Raw genomic sequence first — 19,506 nt, forward strand, 5'->3', positions numbered from 1 at the left:
GAGCGAAAATCTGTGTGTGTGCGAATAAAAGCGACATCGCACGAGCCGGTTGAGGCTGGCCAGCTTTGCGGCCGCTCGGGAGGCGCAGGGCCGTTTGTCTCTGGGCTCCTTTTCGGGAACTTTTCCTCCCGGCACGGCAGGTGTCACTAGAGGGCACTGTGGGATTTGGGCCACCCGGCCTCCTCCTGCAGCGCCTGGAGAGGTCTTGAACTTCCGCGCAGTGTCAGAAAGGTTAATAAGGATGTTGTAAAAGAAACTGCGGCACTGAAACCCGAACGGCAGCTCCAAGGAGGTGGCGGTCTCCGAAATCAAGTGACCGCTTTCGTCCCGAAGTGGACGCGGGGCGGCGGCGGCCCCGCGGGCCTCCTGTCGGGGAGGCCGGAGGTCGCGGTGCGGGGAAGGCCGCAGCATGGCCTCTGGGCTCTGCCCCGCGCCCGCTCCCCGTCCTCCTCCTCAGAAGGTCCCTGCTCCACCAAAGGTCCCTGCCCTGCACACTGCGGATGAGTGGGGCGCGGGGCGTTCTGACATGCAAATGATAGCAATTAATGCGTTTGAAACAATTTACGATTTCCGGCCTACTCAACGTGTATTAGCATATACCTGGTTTCTTTAATATACACTTTGTTTTTCCAAAACCACAAACATAGTTGCTGGAATTTCATGTGGAAGTGCTTAAGGGGTTGAAAGTTAACACCTTTGTGAGCTGAGCAGTCTCACAGTTGCTGCTAAACAAAAGCCTCTTTGTAGAAGCCTTCTCGAAATGTTTTCTTAACATGTTCCAAGTAGTTTTAGGCAGGCAACTAAAGTAAACAAGATGTTACCATGATAAAAACACTTGTGAAAACATTACAGAGTGCACTTAGTAGTTTCTTTCACATAAACTCTCCTTCATTTCATCAAAGTTAAATGCACATGAAGCAGATTACTAGCATCACTGTACTATGGGATTGCGGGATCTCTCCAAAGGTCTGCATCTCTCATTTAAAGGATATATTTATTTTTAAAATGGTACAGCCATGACTAAACGCTTCTAAACCACAATGAAACAACAACAACAAAAAAGATAAAAGGGAAAATAAACCCATATTCAATCTCCTCCTTCAATTTCTGCCCTGGATGCCTAGATACCTTGCTGAATAAACCAGCCTCCCTCCAGTAGTGATTTCCGAAACAACTTGTCGTACAGGGGCATATTTCTCTCTGCAACGGTCTTTAAACACATGCAAATGAAATCAAGGATATAGTCAATTCTGAAGGAAAGTCGCTCTGTGCTACTAATTGCTTCTTTCGCTGCCGACTGCGACGCGGGCGCTAGTTAAGACACGAGACACGTGTGCCCCCTCCAGCCTCCACCTTGCTCCCTGCAGCTTGGCAGAAGGCCACCAGGTCACAGCAGTGGGACTGGACGTGTTTTTGTTTTTAGGCTTGGGCAGCGCTGGGGACCATGCGGGGTGCTCCTGTTTCATTAGGCTTAGCAGCAGCCCCCACTGCTATCGGTTAGCTCTAACTGATGCCACATCACGTGATAACCAGTGGCTGTTATATTAAAAAACAACACTAAAACTGCAACTTATTTCTAAAAGAAATAGGGAAATAAATGCGTACAATAGCCTGAGTATCTGCTGGTTCTGATAAGCATCCTCCTGTTGGCTGTGAGTGAAAGACAACTAGGATCGTTATTTGTACAGTATTTATCTTTGAAATCAAGGGCCCTGTGGTGTACCTCACCTTGGGAACAAACACTACAGAATGATCACAGAAGAGTGTCAAATCTCTGTTTTTGATTTACCAACAGTTATGATATTTCTTCCTCAGGAGGAAAAGAAATGAACCATGTTTTAGACCTGTGAGTCCTTTTTTCTCCCTTAACTGTTGAAGCATTTTATTGGCATACAGGGCTTTCATTCCACATGTAACTTCTCTTTGCTTTTCTAACAGGCCTTTTTACTGAGCTAAGTGAAATTAAGCAATGCTCAATGGATACACAGCCTGTATTTCACTTGTAAACAAGAGCTTTTCTCTTGAGGGGCCTGTCGAAAGAGCCTCGCGGATCACATGAGTACCAGAAAGAAACTTCAAGCATCTACCTGTTATCTTTTCACTGCCTAATGAATTTTGATAAATGGCAATATAATTTAAGGACAGATACTCCACAGGAGACTTGGAAGGCTACAGCATAATTTTATGAAGAAATGCTCACTTCTTAACAGGGTCAGTCCGCTGCTTAGGGACACTCGTTTCTGCATTCACTCTGGGTTAAGCATCACTCGGAACAATAGGACTTTGTCTGGACATCGTAGAATTTGGATAATGAGAAAATTTCCATAAGCCAATGGGCTTAAGAAAGTCACACAAAATATTTCTGCTGAAAGGGTTCGATGGGGAAAAAAAGATCACTACCTTGAAAAGGTGAGCGATAAAAGAACCAGAATAGTTGGAGCTGCGAGCAGATGGAGCCACTTCCTGCTGACGACCGGTTAAAGCCCAGCCTGGCCTGTAATGCCTTTCAGGTTTTCCACCTACTGATGGCTCCCAGCACCTCCTCTGGGTGAACTGGGTCTAGTCACTGAAACTTCTCCAAATCATCGCCTAAAACCCATCTCGTCTCCATCCATATTGCGACTCGAGGGCTGTATTTTCTACACATGGTCACGTCAAGCTGTGCACTGCTCTGTAACAAACCCTCCTAAAACCACAAGATCTGCCTGCAACAGAGGACTACCACAGCAAGCAAACGTGGCACCATCTGACCTTATGTGACTACACGCGTTACTCCAGTATCTAAGGCTACCACAGGACCTTTCCCTTATGATAACTGCAATAAAAATAGAATTGTTTTAAAGGTCTAAACGCTATAGTATGGCATATGAATATGAATGAGCTGGCAAGTATGGAGAGATTAGCATTTATTTCACTTAAGTGAACAACAGGATGAATTAAAAGAAACGAGGCCACCCTTCATGGAAATTTATGACTAGCACCTTCTTATTTTGTAATCCTCTTGTAATGAGAACCTTTTCATTACTGTACCATTCCTGACTTATATGTTTATATTAGGACCAGTGCTACTCCCACTGAATTCAGGAGGGTTTTGCCAGTGGAAGCAAAACTTGCCCACTCTGTTCTGAGAGCAAAAACCTATCTGCACCTCATCACCTAACAAACATCCTCCACTTGCTATCACCTTTCCCTCCCTCACATAAAAATCCAGGAACTGCCCCAGACAGAAGATACAGCTGGACGTTTAGGGACCAATTCTACTTATCCATCCTGATGAATTCCATGTACTTATGTGGACTAACTACATGAGATCACCATTGTAAATGGGAGAATTTGTCCCTTTGTGCATTTAAATCACAAGCATTGCCTGGCCAGTTGGTCTTTCGAGATCTAACAATTGAATAAGCCATAATCATTTCAAAGAGATCAGTACACAAACATTCAAGAACATGGATGCACCAAAAACATGTGTGTACCTGGTGATCTACCCAGACAGAAAACTCTTTTGTGGTAGAAACAGTTTTTGCTCCAGCTTGGAGGGGTGAGGCTGATGATTTAGCTGTGGAGCAGCCATGTGTAAGTTATTAGAGCTCTGCTGGTCCTTCCCTGCATTGGGATGCACGCATTACCACATACTAGTCCATAATGCACTGTTTATGCAACGTGTAAAACTGTGTTCTTTGGCAGCAAGGAAAGGTCTGCAGCAAACTGCAGGGGCCCAATTAATATAATTATAGTTTATTTTTAGTAGTGTAGACTTTGTTCATTAGTTACTTATTTGACATAAATTAAATTTCACGTGATGCTCTGCAATTCTCTGTTCAATTACAGAGTTAATTTAAGACTAAATTTCTAAATTAAACTGAAATCAAGGTTAAATCAAGGTTGCATTGTTTACATTATCAATACTGCAACTTAAAATTATTTAAATAAAAAAAAAAAGGCTGCAGAATTGCAAACAATCTATTTTATAGTAATACACTGAGCAAGACCATACTTTCCCCACGGGGCTAATTTACTATCCCCTGTTAAAACGGTCTTGAGCCTGATCCAAAAGCCACTGAAGTGAAAGGGAGCTCTCAGTTGACTTCAATGGGCTTTGCATCAGGCCCGTGGGTGAGTGACAGCACACAAAATTTCAGGGCATGCTTTCTGTACAATGCAAGTGCCAAGAAAACATTCTTACTTTAGAAACGACTGGAAGTCTTCACATACTGCTTCACAGCCTGGCCATTTGCATACGCCGTGTCCATAGAGCGGATGGCTGTGTGAGTGCTCCTCGTGGGATAAACTGGAGGAGAGAAAGAGAAAAGAGAGAAAGTGTTGTAACTGAATGTACCGCACCAATTACTCTTGACAAAGACTCCAAAGAGCAGCAAACAACAGATCCTGAAACATCCCTAACATCTCACGGTACCCACCTGACGCTGTGCATGGGATTTCATGCAGAATTAAATACCATTTGCAGAGTGAAACGTGTCATTCTTACTTAGCTATCCTCCTACATTTCATTCATTAATTAAAAGCTTTGTAAAGAATTTAAATTAACATGGATGGGGGAGAAATCATTTGACAGACCTGCTTAATATCCAGCTTGATATTTTGCTGAGAAATTTATGAACATTGCATATTTACAATTCAACTTCATTGGGAAGAAAAGTAATCTCCATAAAGAGATATATTCTTATACCACAATGCAGGTAGACACAAGCTGTTCCACACCACTATAGAAAGAAGAAAAGCATGAAGTTTGCATCCTTGGCTTTTTCCCATCATGTTATCTACCTAATGGGGTGGGTATTTGTTTTCTGTGTTTTTTTGTTTGTTCGTTTTTCTTATTGCTTTTTTTCCCCCCTCAGTTTTATTTCTCCCCTTTTGCAGGCTGTTTCTTTGCACAAGTACAGCCTTCTTACATCCCAGTAAACCAGATTCACCCATACTTTCAAATGTGAAACCCGTCATAAAAAAGGAACCATGTAATCAAAGGACTCCACAGCACGAGGGGTTAGTGGGGGCTGTTAACCTTGCTAAGATTTGGCAGCAACGTCACCAAGCTTTCTGACTACTGAGAGCAGGGTTAAAGAAAAAATTCGTATGAACACTAAGGGGTTAATCCTTCAGTGGGATTCCAATCAATACGTAATGATTTGGCTGCACTGATCCAAGTCATGAGACGCTTTGATCCAGGCCATGTGGTGCTCAGGGAAATGTATCTGTTGCACTAACTGATGAACCATATTCTAAAATATCTTCTTTATTCAACTTCTGCATGGAAACTTCTTAAGTAAAGGAATTATTTTTGCAACATTTTCCATAACCTTAGATGACTTTAAACACAAAATGTCAAAATAATATTGAAATCCCTATTTTATGCTTACACACATATCTATTTTTCACAGCAAATCTTTTTGCTAGAGTGCCTGTGCCGTATTATGAACTTCAAACATACACAAAGGATATGAACACATACCAGCATCTAGGTGTGGCTTTTATGACTTACTTTATTCTGGATTACAGGTAACGTTATGGATAAACACCTACTTTCTGCCATTTTATGTTTATACACATGTGGAAATGCCGTTTATTCTTCTTCTGTAATACTATCTGCCTGCGTACCGTAACAAAATTTTGTTGGTATTATTTGCATTGGATAGCAAGAGCGCTGTAGAAAATACCCAAAGTGTTAACTCAAATGCAAGGAAGTTGCCTGAGAAATTGCTGCCCAGATTCCGGCACTTCTGCGTTTAGGCCCAACAATAATCTGAAGATAACTGAAGGATTTTTAATTTTTTTTAAAAATTCCTGTTGAAGCAAAAAGGTACAGATCTGACTGGAAAAGGTATTATGAGATGCACATGACATGAATTTATGATTTCATTAAAATATTAATTCTGACAGTTTCTAAATAGTTTCTCAAGCAAAAAAAAAAAGGACAAAAAAACACTGTAGGTGGAAAGACTTGCAAAAGGTTTTCTCTATAAGGGAATATTTCACTTAATCAGATTTTAAAACATGCAAATGGGAGAGGCTCTATCTGTTGAGTTTTTGAAAAGAACAAAGGGACCGATGCATTCGATGGCAAGCAAATTAGAAAATTACTACAGCACACGTTTCCTCAGTTGAAGAAGAGGGAGGGCGGCTGAAGATACACTATCCACTCAAGTTAGACATGCATATGGTCAAATGCCCTCCATACACATTGGAAAAGAGTAATTTGGAAAATAATGGGTTTTGTCATCTGCTTCTATATCTGAATAAAGCAAAGTGTGAGGAAGTAGGCTTTCATGTTAACACTCCATTAAAGTCCACGAAGACTATATATGAGAGTTATGATTTCAGTCTGTTTGGCAGAACCCAAAAAATTGTAGCCTATTAATTTACACAGCGAGTGTTACCCATACCCCAAGACGAGTGCAGAAACGCCATGTGACACCAAGTAAGGAGTCGGTCTCCTGTGGGGTTTAAGCACTGTAAATCTCATTATAATATCAACAGCAGTCACATGGCTTAAACCCCCAGCAGGGTTTTTTAAAGTTTCTCCATGAGAGCCTGAAGGCCATGGCCAAGTCAACGGAAAGAGTCCTACCGAGCTTTGTATTTATTTTTTAAATCCAAGTGCAAATCTCCTTTCTTTCCAGGGATCTTGCACAAGACAAGACAAACTATGTAGGACATGATACCCTGGGTATTGTGTCCAAAGAAAATGACGGAAGGACCAAGAGAGTATCAACTGCACACCGCACTCAGCGTGTCGAAGGCTAGTGCTGTCAATAGCCAGGGAGACCGGCGCTGACCGTAAACAGGAACTTAAAAGGTCGTTTTTGCTAACAAGACGCTAAGCGTAATGTACTTAACACCTACGTACAGCTTCCACTGCCATGTGACAGAGCAGAGCAACTACTTAAACCTACCAAAAATAGATACTTCAAAGAGAAAAAAAGCCCTTGGTATGTAAAGAAAAACGCAGGCACCCTCCGTAGGCAGCGCCTTTCTGAAGCCGGTTACTGCGATCCCGCTCCGGGGCTTTTCAGTCGTGCGTTTCGGTGACCTTTATGTGTCACTATCAGATTACTGCTATTTCATCCATCCCACTTCTGGAGATGTTATAGATTGCCACTTGTTCGCTGGTGCAGCCTTAAGAAGCACCTCAAAACAAAACAAAGGGCGGTTTATGCAGAAACGGATATAACGCACAGAAGATACACAGCCAGTGGAAATGAATGGGGAACTCTGTTTTCCTTTAACCGATCTAAGTACTCACTTTGTTTAAGCAAACAGAGGTGGAAAATGAAGATTTTAATCCAGTACATAAACAAACAGTTCTCTGGGCACAATACGAATGTATATTTTTTAATTGCTCGATGATATTGTGCCTGCATGCAGGCACAGTTTCTGTCATCTGGATGCATCCTTGGTCTCACTGCAGAGACAGGCTCGCAGAAGATCCGAGCATTGGCAAGCAGAAGCAGGTTTTTGGTCTGTTTGATTTCTAATGACACATTAGAGTAGGTGTTTGTTTCTGTCACCCTCTCCTTCCCAGGAATGCGTATTCCTGGTTGGGTACTGGTGATGCAACAGCAGTTAAGTGGAAGCAATTTTATAACAATACGACGAAGGAACACACGAGGCAAAATGAAGACTATGTCTTTTTTATCTTCCTTGTAAGCTATTTGCATACAAAATGCTTAACATACAATAGAATTAATTCCAAATAACGCAACAGTGCAGCATTATTACATCAAAGCACAACAAATAACCCTCTGGCAAGTAAAATTTCTTGCGTAAGTCAGCTTATTCATGACATACGGCAAAGTAACGAAATCCATGTGGGAAGCTGCAAACTGCGTAAGTGTCCACTTAGCTCTTGCTGCCTGCAGCCTGCCTTCCGGAAAGGCGGCTCCGCGGGGCCGGGGCCAAGGGCCAGGTGCTTCCAGGGCTCTGGGAGCTGTGTGTGTGGAGCACAGGGGGATGCACTGCTGCCTTTGTCACCCCGGGGAGCTCTGGGGGCTCTGGAAGTGAACCACAACCCACCGACCTGCACGGTTTGGCCCAGCGAGCTTTCGGGATGTATCTGCTGGGCTGCAGCATCACCGGGGACTTGCAGGTAGAGAAGCCACAGGCGTCCAGATGAAGAAACTGGGTGGCATTTACCCAAACTAAAGGCAGGAGCACAGGGGGTACAGGGGAAAGCAGTGACCAAAGCACCAGCACAAAAGCCACCCCTGGTTCACTTCTTCCACACTTACTAACCAGGTGAAACTGGGTACCATGCCTGGAAACACTGGCAGGAAAGTCACGGTTGGATGTAAAAGCCAAGCAAGCAGAAGCCTCAGTAATAAATAGCACTTCTGCCACAGAGCAGACCATATTTTAAATATTCATGACACTGACATAGTTCATATTCCACTGTCTCTCTTCCACATCTGCTTGGGCCAACGATCTTTGCCAAAACACTGGGGGAAGTCAGGGATGTAGAGAAGCATCCTTATTTTCTATTACAGTTATGAAGCATCTGCTCACGTTTTAACGGTGCAGAGAACATGTCTGAGCCACCTGCACACTGAAAAAATCAATACCACATCTCCTGCAATTCTGTGGGCGCTCAGCTCAGACCTCTTCCAAGAGGAAAGCAGAATTGCCTTTTTTTAATTATTTTTTTTTACTTTTCAGGGGCAACGGGAAGTGACTTCATCTTTGCCAGGTGCCGCGAAAGCGACGGTGGTGCAAAGCCTGGGTGGGAGCACGGGGCTCAGCCTCGCACCACGCAATGCCTCGGGCCGAGGCGGGTGGCACAGCCAGCGGGGCGAAATGCCACCACTGCTGATTTCTGTCCTGTACAGGAGGGGGTGAGACACCACCAGGAACCGAGACGGGTCTCCTGCGCTCGGGACTGCCTGGGGAGCCCTAAAGCTCACCAAAAGGCACAGGGGAATAAATCTGGTGAATGTCAAAATTCTCTGAGTGAGAAACGCTCGCTGTATTTGATTTTAAATCAAAATGGAAGCTTTAACGATTAAATCCTTCTACTAACCAATTCCTAAGTCACCAACAGCAGGCAAACACCCGTACTCGAAGGCAAGTTTCTGTCTTCATGACAGAATCAAGTGAATAAAGGTATGTTTTGCAGTTAAGTTACACTGGTACAAATCCTTCTGAATTAATACCAGTGTGGCTTAGCACCCCCTTCCTCTCTAAATTGTGATTCAGAAAAATACGCATATCAAGAGCAGCATTAAATCCACATACGCAGCCTGGCTAAATATTCATGCCTCCACCCCAGCAACTGCCCAGAAAGCAGGTATTTGATGTGAAGAGAGAATTGTCTGAGCACAGTAAATGCCTCTCCACCGCTAGGTAAAGCTTCGCAGAGGGCCGTGGGCCTTCTGGAGAGGTGACATTTGACGTGCGTGGCCAGCGGCAGCTCTACCGAGAGCTGGCGTGCAGGCTTCTGGCTGCTTTGTAAGGCTGCGTTTCTCCCCTTCCTCACTGCTTTAGTCCACATCCAGACCGAGAGCTAAAAGAAGCTCATGTTTTACATCAAGCCCTATTGGAAGTAACAGGAGTAGTATATTACATTTTAAATGACTACACCAATTTAAGACAAATCAGGTTAAAACTGCAGCCTACAGGCTGAAATCCTCTCTTCTAATCGGAGCGCACCAACTTGTATACTCGTCTAGAAAAAAAATGTCCAAAGCCACGGCACCGCCGCTGTAACACGAGAGCAGCAGAGCACTGACAACCCCTGCCTACGCCCTCACGCGACCGCGGCACCGCTCCCTGCACGCCTGTTGCAAGGGGAGCGCCGGAGCATTTGCAGCAGGACTAGGACAAAATCTGGCTCGCGTTCCCCTGCTCTTCCACCCCCATCCCCACAGCACACTGCGAGAGTATAACCAGACTGGATAATTAAACACATCATCTTCTGGTTTTAATCTGTGAACGGATGGTTTGGATTATTAATCAACATTATGACCCTCTAGCACTCTAAATGTACTTCGTACTTCTTCCAGTGGCAGCCCCGCTTCCCACCCCGCAACCGAACTGCCACGGGGCCCCGACAGCCACTGCCCTCCATCACCTCCTTGGAGGAATCGAGCCCATTGCTAGGCTATGTAAAAGAAATGCCCACTGAAAGAAAAAAAAAAGAAAAAAAAAAAAAAAAAAAAAAGAGAAAACCCACAGCATTGAATCCATCACTTATCAGGTGGAAATTCCATTCCTGCACTTGAATTTAGCATTAACGAGTTTCTGCACTATTTAAAACTCGTATTTTTTTATTTCAACCTTGTGCCTCAGTGCTGTGGTGAAAAGTACATCAAATATACCCAGACGCACATGATTTGAAACGCTGGATTTTAAATTCCAGCATTGCTAACTAATGAGAACAATTTTTTCCCTCTTCCTCTTTGTAGCATCACTTCATGTACTTACATACCATAATCACATCCTCCTAGAGCCTCTATTTTTCCAGGGTGTAGATCTTTAATTCCCTTTAATCTGTCTTCATAGCCTATTCCCTCCAACTCCTTTATCATCCTAGCTGCTCTCCTCTAGATTTGCTCCAGCTTCTCTTGATCCTTTCTGCAAGCGAGTGGCCAATTGTACGTCGCACTCTAATTGTGGTTTAACTGGTTCTGCATAATGGGGACCAGGAAAAAGGGCCGACTCGGATGCGAGACGCGTGTTTACACCACCCATGACTGCACTCACCTTTTTCACTGAGCCACGGCACAGAACGTCCCACCTTCGTTGCTCAACCCCGATCATGCCTCAGTCCTTTCCCACACAATCGACGTGGAGCGGCTGACGTGGCGGTTTGAGAAGGCAGTTTGGAATTTTTAGTTCCTATCTGGGCTGCTTTCTACTTATCCGTGCTACATCTCATTTTATTCCTCTCTGAACTGTCTCCTAATTTATTCAGATGAAAAGGGATTGATTCGGTATCTTAGTTTAATCAGGAAAAAAACGTGATCGTACCACTCTCTGGTGTGCTGGGATTTTTTTTTCCTGTACTTTCAGCCCAGCAACCCCATCCATCCTATATGGCCCATTTGTAGGGCAGAGGGAAGGGGCGACGGCAAGGCTTTGGCCCCGATTCAGCAACACTTTTAAGAACACGCGCAAGATTAAAAAACACAGGATTAGACCTTGGACTTCACTGAGACCGAGGTGTAAAATTACAGCCATACGTACATACTTCGTAAAAAGATCCTGTTTGCCAACCTTATTTCACTGCAATTTATATTCTGTTGTTACACTTGAATTTACAGCAAAAGAAAACCCCGAGAAACAAGATCTGTTCTTGTTAAACAACACAATTATGTTCTGCTACCTTTAGAGCCGAGGCAGATCTCTCCCCCCGATACAAACCGGTGAGACATCAACAGATATGATTAGCGTGGATTATTCACTTTGGTATTTCCCACCCTGTCCCACAGGCACACCAAAGGCAGCGCAGAAGGTGACCGTCACATCACACAGGCGGTGACAGTCCGTGCGGCGTGCCTGCACCGCCACGGTCCTGCGGCAGCTAAAAAAGCTCAGTTTGGGAAAACGGTCCTAAAAATAATTGTGATAAATAGCTACTCCAAGGGAGAATCACGATTAAACCGCTGAATTCCCCCCGCCGCTTGCTTTCCCTCCAAAGGATGCTGGTTTAAAAAAGCACTAAAATCCATAGGACACCAGCCTGTTTCCCCAGGGAAGCACGCTGAATCATACAGGTAGTGTAAATATCAGATGCTGCTGCAGGTGCTAGGCGTCTATTTGTTTGTGTTTACTGAAAGGCATAACAAATAGTCACGCTAAAGCAGAACAACATTTGGCAGCGGGATGATAGCTACCAGAGCAGCCATAAATCCCGCTCACTTGTTTATCCTCGAACCGCTGCGCCCCGCCACGGCTGCGGCCCCCCCTCTGCGAGAGCCCCTTTGCTGCGCCGTGCCCTTCCTTGGGGCGCCCCGGCGGCAGCAGCAGCACATGGGTGGCACCAGGGGACCCAGCATCCTTCTTGTCACTGCCAGGGAGGCTCTGCCACGTCACCTCGCCACCCAACAAGATAGAAAGGAGAAGATAAAGAGGGAAGAGAGAGTTGCGTGACACAGGCGGCCAGCTACTACCCTTTGCAGCTTTGCAACTTCGGAGTTAATTCACAGTATAAACAAGGACGAAAATGTTTCTTCCGAGCAAGACTTCCTGTAAACTGTTCATTAGAGCGGGGCTGGGAGCGGGGCTGGTGCACCTGCTGATTAACCAGGTGCTCCAAGAGCAAACACAAACTGCAGCCAGCGAGATTGTTCTGGAATCTGCTCAGAGCTGATTTCTCCCCCCCCTCCCCCCCCCGTTATAAATTGGATTCCACGATAAAACAAACAGCAGAACATAGGTTGCCGAGAGTTAAAAATCTACTTTTTACACTACATTGACCACAGCACCCACAGGCACAGCTACAATGTCTTTCTATGAATGGGACAGATTGCCATATGGATGCAGACACTGAACAAGCTGTACAACTCCTGGCGACAAGTGCCTGGGGGACTGTCCTATATTAGCACCACCTGTGCTGTGGAAATTGTGCTCTGTGTACGAAGCGGTATTTAAGGGCCCATCACGATGTTATTTTTGAGTCCACACAAAAAGGAAAATTACAGTCCGAAGCATTCTCTGGCCAGCGGATCCGTTGCTCGGTTCCCGAGACCGTTTCCCAACGGTTATCGTCTTTATTCCCGCGGCCCAAACTGACGAGCTGCAACGCGTATCGCCGGGCTTACGCCGCGGTCTTAATGAGAAGAATACACCATCAAATATACTTGTGCTTTCCGCGAGCACGGGAGAAATTAGAGCCCCATGCCCCCTGAAAGCACCAGCGATAGGGACAAGTACCTGCCTGCGTTGCACACGCTGCTCCGCACCATTTTCCAGGAGCGCAGCAGGTAGAGCACAAATCCCCAGCACCAACCTCAGCCCGACAAAAGCAGAGCCCCGCTCATCGAGGGAGGAGGGCTCCGAGCAGGACCCAGCTGCTCTACGAAGGGAGATCTCCTCCCTCACGAACTGCAAGAAAAAAAAGGATGCCAAGAAAAAGAAAAGTAAAATAAATTGAATTAAAGAAAAACAGTTGTAAAGTGAACGTTACAACCTGGGAAAAATGATGTCATTTTATTGAAAAACTCATTTTTTTCCATTAAACCATAGTGAAATGGCTAAAGTTTATAAAGCTTAATGGTGGCGTTCTACTTTAAATGCTACTCAATATCTTAGCAGTGCGATCTAACATGATATAACAGCTGTCAGGCTAACGGCTTCGGGTTTATTGAACAGCAGAGAAAATAGTCACACAAAAATCACCTAACTTCTCCGCTTTTATGGCATTTTCAAGGGTGTTTCTTTTCCATTCTCGGGCTGGGGGATGTACGATAAAAAAAATGGTGCAGCTCTTCACTAGCTCCCTGCTCAGCTCTTTGGGACAGTCGGGTCTCCCGAACAAATGCTGAGGAAGGACAACTGCACACAGGAGGAAATCCAAAAAAAATAGGAAAAAAAAAAAGGAAAAAAAAAAAAAGATCAGGAATCCACAGTGCAGTAAAACAAAACCAGGTCACTTTTTAAGACCGCTACATAAACACCTCTAATAAAAGAATAGGGCAAATTTTCATTGGACTTCAAGTATTTAGACAGGAATGTTTTAGTAAAAGTTTAACTGCAAAGCGCATGCAATTAACAGAAAGCCGTCAGCTCTTTCTCTGCTATGTAAAAATAGCATTAAGCTGTATTAAACGCACGTGTAAGTATCTCAGTTGCAAGAAAAGGGAGGAGATATGCAAAGCACTCAGATATCAAACAATGATCTGTTGGCCAGATGGAGGAATAAAACAATACATATGCTAAAATTTGGAAAAGTTCTGTTCTGTGTCTGCCAAGGCTCACCCGATCTATTTTAAGTGCTTTTTGATACATTAGCTTCGTGTTTGGAGTTGTACGAGTGATCATTATTACATGTGAGCAGAAACCAAGGAGCCGGTTGTGTTTGGGAGCTCCCTGGTGGCAGGGCAGATCCCGGTGCTGCGCGGTGTCAGACACAGCCCCCTCGCCCAGCTGAGGGCCACACACTGCACCGAGTGCCTACAGATGAGTTAACTCAGCATCTTCTGCTGGGGGGGGGGGAAACAACAAAATAAAACAAACCAGAAACACCTTTCTAGGGTTTAGCAAACAGTTCTCTGAAAGCCGTAACGTGATCAAAGGACGCCCAGACGGGCCGGGAGCAAACGGTCTGTGCGACTGACGGGAGGCTCCTCGGAAAGAAGAACCGAGGGGGCAGGCGGCACGGGGTGCTACGGCCTGAATTCGGATACCGGTAACAACAAGTGCCTGCTGAGGTTTCAAACCCAAGAACAGCAACTCCAGGTCTGAGTCACAGCCGGTACTTTTCAAAGCCCATTACCCCGAGCAGTGACTCAGACGGGGAGAGCAACGGCGGCAATTTCGCTGGCTCCGGCAGGATCGGGTCGGATGCTGCGAGCTGTACAGCCGTGGTGTGGGTGATGCTGTGACAGCCCCAGCACTGGGCACGTCAGGAAGGAACGCAGCCACCACGGGGAGTCACTGGGCTCCCCCGGCCAGCCCCACGAGCTGCTCAGGTACTGGTAGGGGTCCTGGTGGGGTTTGCACCCACATCCCACGCAGCGACCAAGCGCCGTCGGGGAGGCAGCACGGTAGGAACACCCATTGCTTACCAGGGGATGGATTTGAGGAAACCAAACCTAATGAAACTCTGATGGTGAAGTGCAAGGAGCTCAGGTAACCACGAGGAACAGCTGGGAGGAGCCGTGGCTGAGCAGAGCCGCTGCTGGCACCAGCGCCGGGCAAGGGCCAGGGACTGTGTGGAGCTGCCGGCCAGGGGAGGATCAGGCCCGGGCAGCATATGGACTGCGGGCTGAGGCGTTTCATCCCGAGCATTAATAATGGACCGAAATCTGTAATTCTTAATTGTGCTGAATCCTAATGCCCTCGTCTAAGGGCCCTGGGATTTCGATGGGAGGATCAGCTGGCACCGCAGATAACAACAGTAAAACACAGCGCATTAAGCCGGAGCAGCAGATCAGTGGTCTGCCAGGCCCTTCCGCTCGCTCCCCTTCAGAGCTTTCTCCAGCCTCCTTCCTCCTGCGATACTGGCAAGAACAGCCATTTAAAAATCCCCGTTTATCTCATCTATCTTTCCTATGAGATGGCCACTTGCTTAGGTGGGAGGACAGGAGGGCAGGAAGGGACACTAAGACATCAGCAGGCAAACGTGGGATTGCTGCAAGATGGAGAAAGGTCTCCTGGACATGCAGCCTCTGCCTCCAACTCTTCCCCTTATCCCTCGCGAACAGATGTTTCCCAAACAGATCTGCACCTTCGCTGGCTCACTTCTGTAGGTACAGCCTCCATCCTCCAGTGAACACAGGAACGGCTCCCAGACACGGTGTAAGGGCTGAACCAGGGCTGCCCCAAGATGCAGAGACACCATCGCAGTAAGGGAAGGGGCTTTCTGGAGGGCTCACAAGCTAAAGAGGTTTGCATCTGCAAACCTCCTGGCACGTGTTCAGCCAGAGCCACCTCCGCTGCAAAACCTGCCCACATGGGGAATATCCCTGCACACGCAGGCTTTGGGACACCCGCTGCCCATCAGGTTACAGTCAGCAGTCACCTCAAGTGACCAAACATCCCTCGGCTCTGTTCCTCTGCTCTTCCCATGAAAATAACCAAGCTTTCCCCAAGGAAGATGCAGTGGAACAACACGGAAGCCGGTCCTGCCCTTGACATCTGTAAGCACAGCAGATGTACGTACCGGGCTGCCCTAATTTATTTATTTACCGAGGTGGAGGAAAAACGCTCGCTAGTGAAGAAACCCAAATGCTGATAAGATGATGAGAGGTTTGCATGCTGGTTGATGGTCTCACTTTCGCTTATCCTGAGTGAATACAAGTATCTATAACTAAATATTTCCCTTAGGGTACTGATGACTGAGGTATGTTTATTGCATTGAGTGAATTTATATATATAATCAGCACAATAAACATTATTAAATTGTCTGAGTAAAATCAAAGCATGAAACACACAGTCAGTGCTGAATTCTAATGATGCTGAATGCCCATGATTGCATGGGGAAAGGATCTTAACAAGCCTTGATTTGAGCTTTGGCATCCGCCTCACAAATCACACGAAATGTTCTCTCTTTAATAGTGCTGAATATTGATAAATGTCTCTGCACGGCACAACAGGGAAGTTGGTCTCTATTGGCAATCTTTACCAAAGTGTGTTTTTTCCTTCTCTACACTCAAGGGTTTACCCTGAATGATTTAATTATAATTTTCCTTGTGTAAGACAAATTAAAGAGGAGAGTAGGAGTGTCATGCCAAAGCAGATTATTTATCTCCGTAACAGATTGCTGTGCACCAAACCCCAGAGCTGCTGCTGCTGCTACTTACAGGAACGGGGCGAAATGTGGGACAAAAGCATGGATGTAATATACATTTAAAGCCCAAATGAATGAAAGCATTAACCCATTATTTATAGCTGGAATTGTTTCATTCCCGTGAAAGCCCCGTGCGCGGGGCACGTATAAACCAAGCGCAGCAGCAATATCCTCCCTGGCCCGTGCCCACAACAGAGGCTGCCTCCTGCTTCCAAGGGCGTGTTGCTGCCCTGAAGTACGGCCACGTCCCGGGGTGACAACAGCCACCCGCCTGCCCTTGGCTCCGTGCCCTGCAGGAGAACTTGCCCGGCACAGCACCAGAGCTTCTTTCTGCGTGCGCAGCGGTGGCACTGGGCCCGCGGCACGGCGACGCGTGGGCACGCCGAGCAGCCAGTGCCTGCCTTTCTCCTGCTATTTTGAAACTTCTTTATAGTGAAAACGTGCCTTTACCCTGCACATTCAGCCGAGCTGCCGCTCACCGACGACTTGCACGCAGGTGGGTGCTTCTGCTGCCACTACAGCCGGCTGAGCGCCTCCTGCTTCACAGGGCTCACGCGCTCTGGTGGGATCAGGAACCCCATAAAACACGGCCTGAACTATCCCAGCGCCATGTGCCAGCGATGACAGTAACTCCCACATAACCAACTTGCCTCCCGCAGCCCACTCCTTCTCAAAAGCCCAAGAGGGAGCGGGGGGAAACAGCTTTACAGCACACCCTAAAAGTTAATGTTACCTGTATATGATTATTTATTGCTGCTGGGCAGTCGTTATGATGTGGCTGTGGTTAACTGTTAGGACACTTACAGCTTTTACTACGCACTTTTTATTGTTGTTTAAATCTAAATAAATAGCTCCTGGTCGTATCAGACCCCAGCTAGCAGTTGACTCTGCATAGAGCGTGCACCCCGTATGGGGCCGGCATGCTCACCCGCTGCAGACGCCCGCACGATGCCGGGACACAGCCACCCCACGCTGTGGGGCAGCAGCACCGCACACATCTCATGAAATGCTACAGGCAAGTGGGCAGGTTCTGGGTGTTCTTCGGGAGACACAACCCCAGCGTATCGGCCTCCCCATCACGGGGTGACAAACGCGCCAAGTCGGCTCAGGTCTGCACTTTCATCAGGAAGGATGTAGGGGAAGTGACGACCCCAAACCCGACAGCCCCGCCTGACCTGATGAGCAGGCTAGGGACCATTTCCACAAGCCCTGCTGCATTGGCAGCTCAGCCGAACTAGCTGGGCTCAACAACAGGCACAGATTTCCCCGCACGTCCAGCCAAGCCGCGCTCCCGCCAGATCCACTGTTATTGCCAGTCCTAGCCTCTGCCATCAAAAAGCAACCAGAACTCTGCCCGTGCCTGTGCTCTGTGCGTAGCGGGGCTAAAATTTCACCTCCTGGGGGCTTTCATGCATAGACCTGACGCTGCCGCACATCCACACTTCTCTCATTGCTCACTCGCCACCCTGAGAGCCCTGGCCACAGATAAATACCCTTCAGAAAGGAAGCCAGCTCAACGCCTCCAAACAAGAGGAGCTTCTGTGTCATATGAAATGCAGGCAGGCACCACGGGGCCTGATGAGACTGCAACAAAACCCTTAAGTGCATCCGTAGGCATTCTTCTGCCTGTAGTCTCCTGCTCTACTTATGGATAAAGATGTAATTCAATCACTGCAGCAAATGGATGGCGTAAACCTTCAGTGAACCAAATAGAGGCGAGATAAAGCGAACTCTGCAGCCCTCCTATTTGTATTCCTAAATACAACTATTTTTGTATTTTGATATTGAAGAGAACTCAATAGAAACCTAAGTGAAGCATAATGACAAGCTTTAACAATGCATCTATCAATTCAACAACGGAGGAGTTTAAGTCTTCCAACCTCATTCAGTCACAAACAATACTGTGGCATGTTTATGCCTTCTTAATTAATTTATTTGGAACTTTACTAATAAAAACATATGTATCTCCTTGTTTGTAGATCCCGATTACCTCCAGGCCACAGTTACACAACAGCACTCAGCGCTCAGACACACAGATTTACAGTCCTACTTCGCGGAATACATGAGAAAATTCTTACTTCCGAATAGACTCGTGTATTTCCTCTGCATTTCAAACTACACAGCAATGGCACATTGTCTCCTTGACTAGACTGCCATTAGCAGACAGCACGTGTGTCTATGCAGTGTCCATTTCACTGCATGAGTTTGTGTTTTATAAACTAAGAAAAGCATAGATAAAATAATTATTGGGAAGCCATAAACCCATCTTGCTCAGCTCCATATGCAGCAAAAAGGGAACTTGATTGCTTAATAAGCATCTGTTTGTTTTTAGCATCCCATCTAAGTCTTCATGAAAATCATGTCCTTGACACTTGCACACATTATAAACATGTACACTGATGTTCTGCCACGTCCTTGCCATGGATAGAAAATGATGCCTCATGCACACGGCAGTTCTTTCAAACACAGGGCGTGGTGTTCTTTTAAATCTATCTATCCCCTCCACCACTGTTTTCTTAATATTAGAAAGATAAAAGAGGTATTTATATAGATTCTGTATCAATCTACTTTCAGGCCACTAGAAATACAAACTCTGTGGCTTAAAAATTCCATTATCCTCTTTCTAATGAATGAAAGGAGGATGGAAAGGCAAAGCCATCAGTTTCCATAAAACCCAGCTTTCACTAGCGTCTGATGTAACGTTTCTAGATGGGTGAAGGGACTCTCCTGAATGCAAAGAAGCACGATGCTCCCGGTGCACCGAGGATGCTCACGTGCTCCCCAAGACCCCTCTCCTCTGCCGCAGCGCCGGCACCGCTGCTGCCTGCGGCCCCAGCCCGTCTATCTCACCGTGAGCAAAAGTTCTGTTGTTAGACACGCCTCAGTGAAATCTGGGGGTGTAAAGAAACAAACCTGCAATAAAGCATCCTTGCGAATAAAGCGGAGCCCGTGCTGAGAAGCACATCAACAGACAACCCCTGATTTAAGCCATTTCTTCTAACAATGCGAGACTAGCAAGTATAAATTAACTCACGCTTTTAAAA

The 19,506-nt window shown here is 46.2% G+C and overlaps 1 protein-coding gene across 15 annotated transcripts in view; it reads right to left on the reverse strand.

The window, feature by feature from the left end:
* The window catches only part of FOXP1 (forkhead box P1), a 365,602-nt gene that overhangs the window by 42,748 nt on the left and 303,348 nt on the right, over positions 1 to 19,506 (reverse strand). For all 15 annotated transcript variants that reach the window (XM_035338130.1, XM_035338132.1, XM_035338123.1 and 12 more), the window contains one exon: positions 4,187 to 4,291. In XM_035338130.1, coding sequence (XP_035194021.1) covers positions 4,187 to 4,291 — 105 coding nt within the window. The remainder of the gene's footprint in view (positions 1 to 4,186; positions 4,292 to 19,506) is intronic.

This window comes from Oxyura jamaicensis, chromosome 12 (genome assembly GCF_011077185.1).
Source record: "Oxyura jamaicensis isolate SHBP4307 breed ruddy duck chromosome 12, BPBGC_Ojam_1.0, whole genome shotgun sequence".
Classification (NCBI taxonomy): Eukaryota; Metazoa; Chordata; class Aves; order Anseriformes; family Anatidae; genus Oxyura; species Oxyura jamaicensis.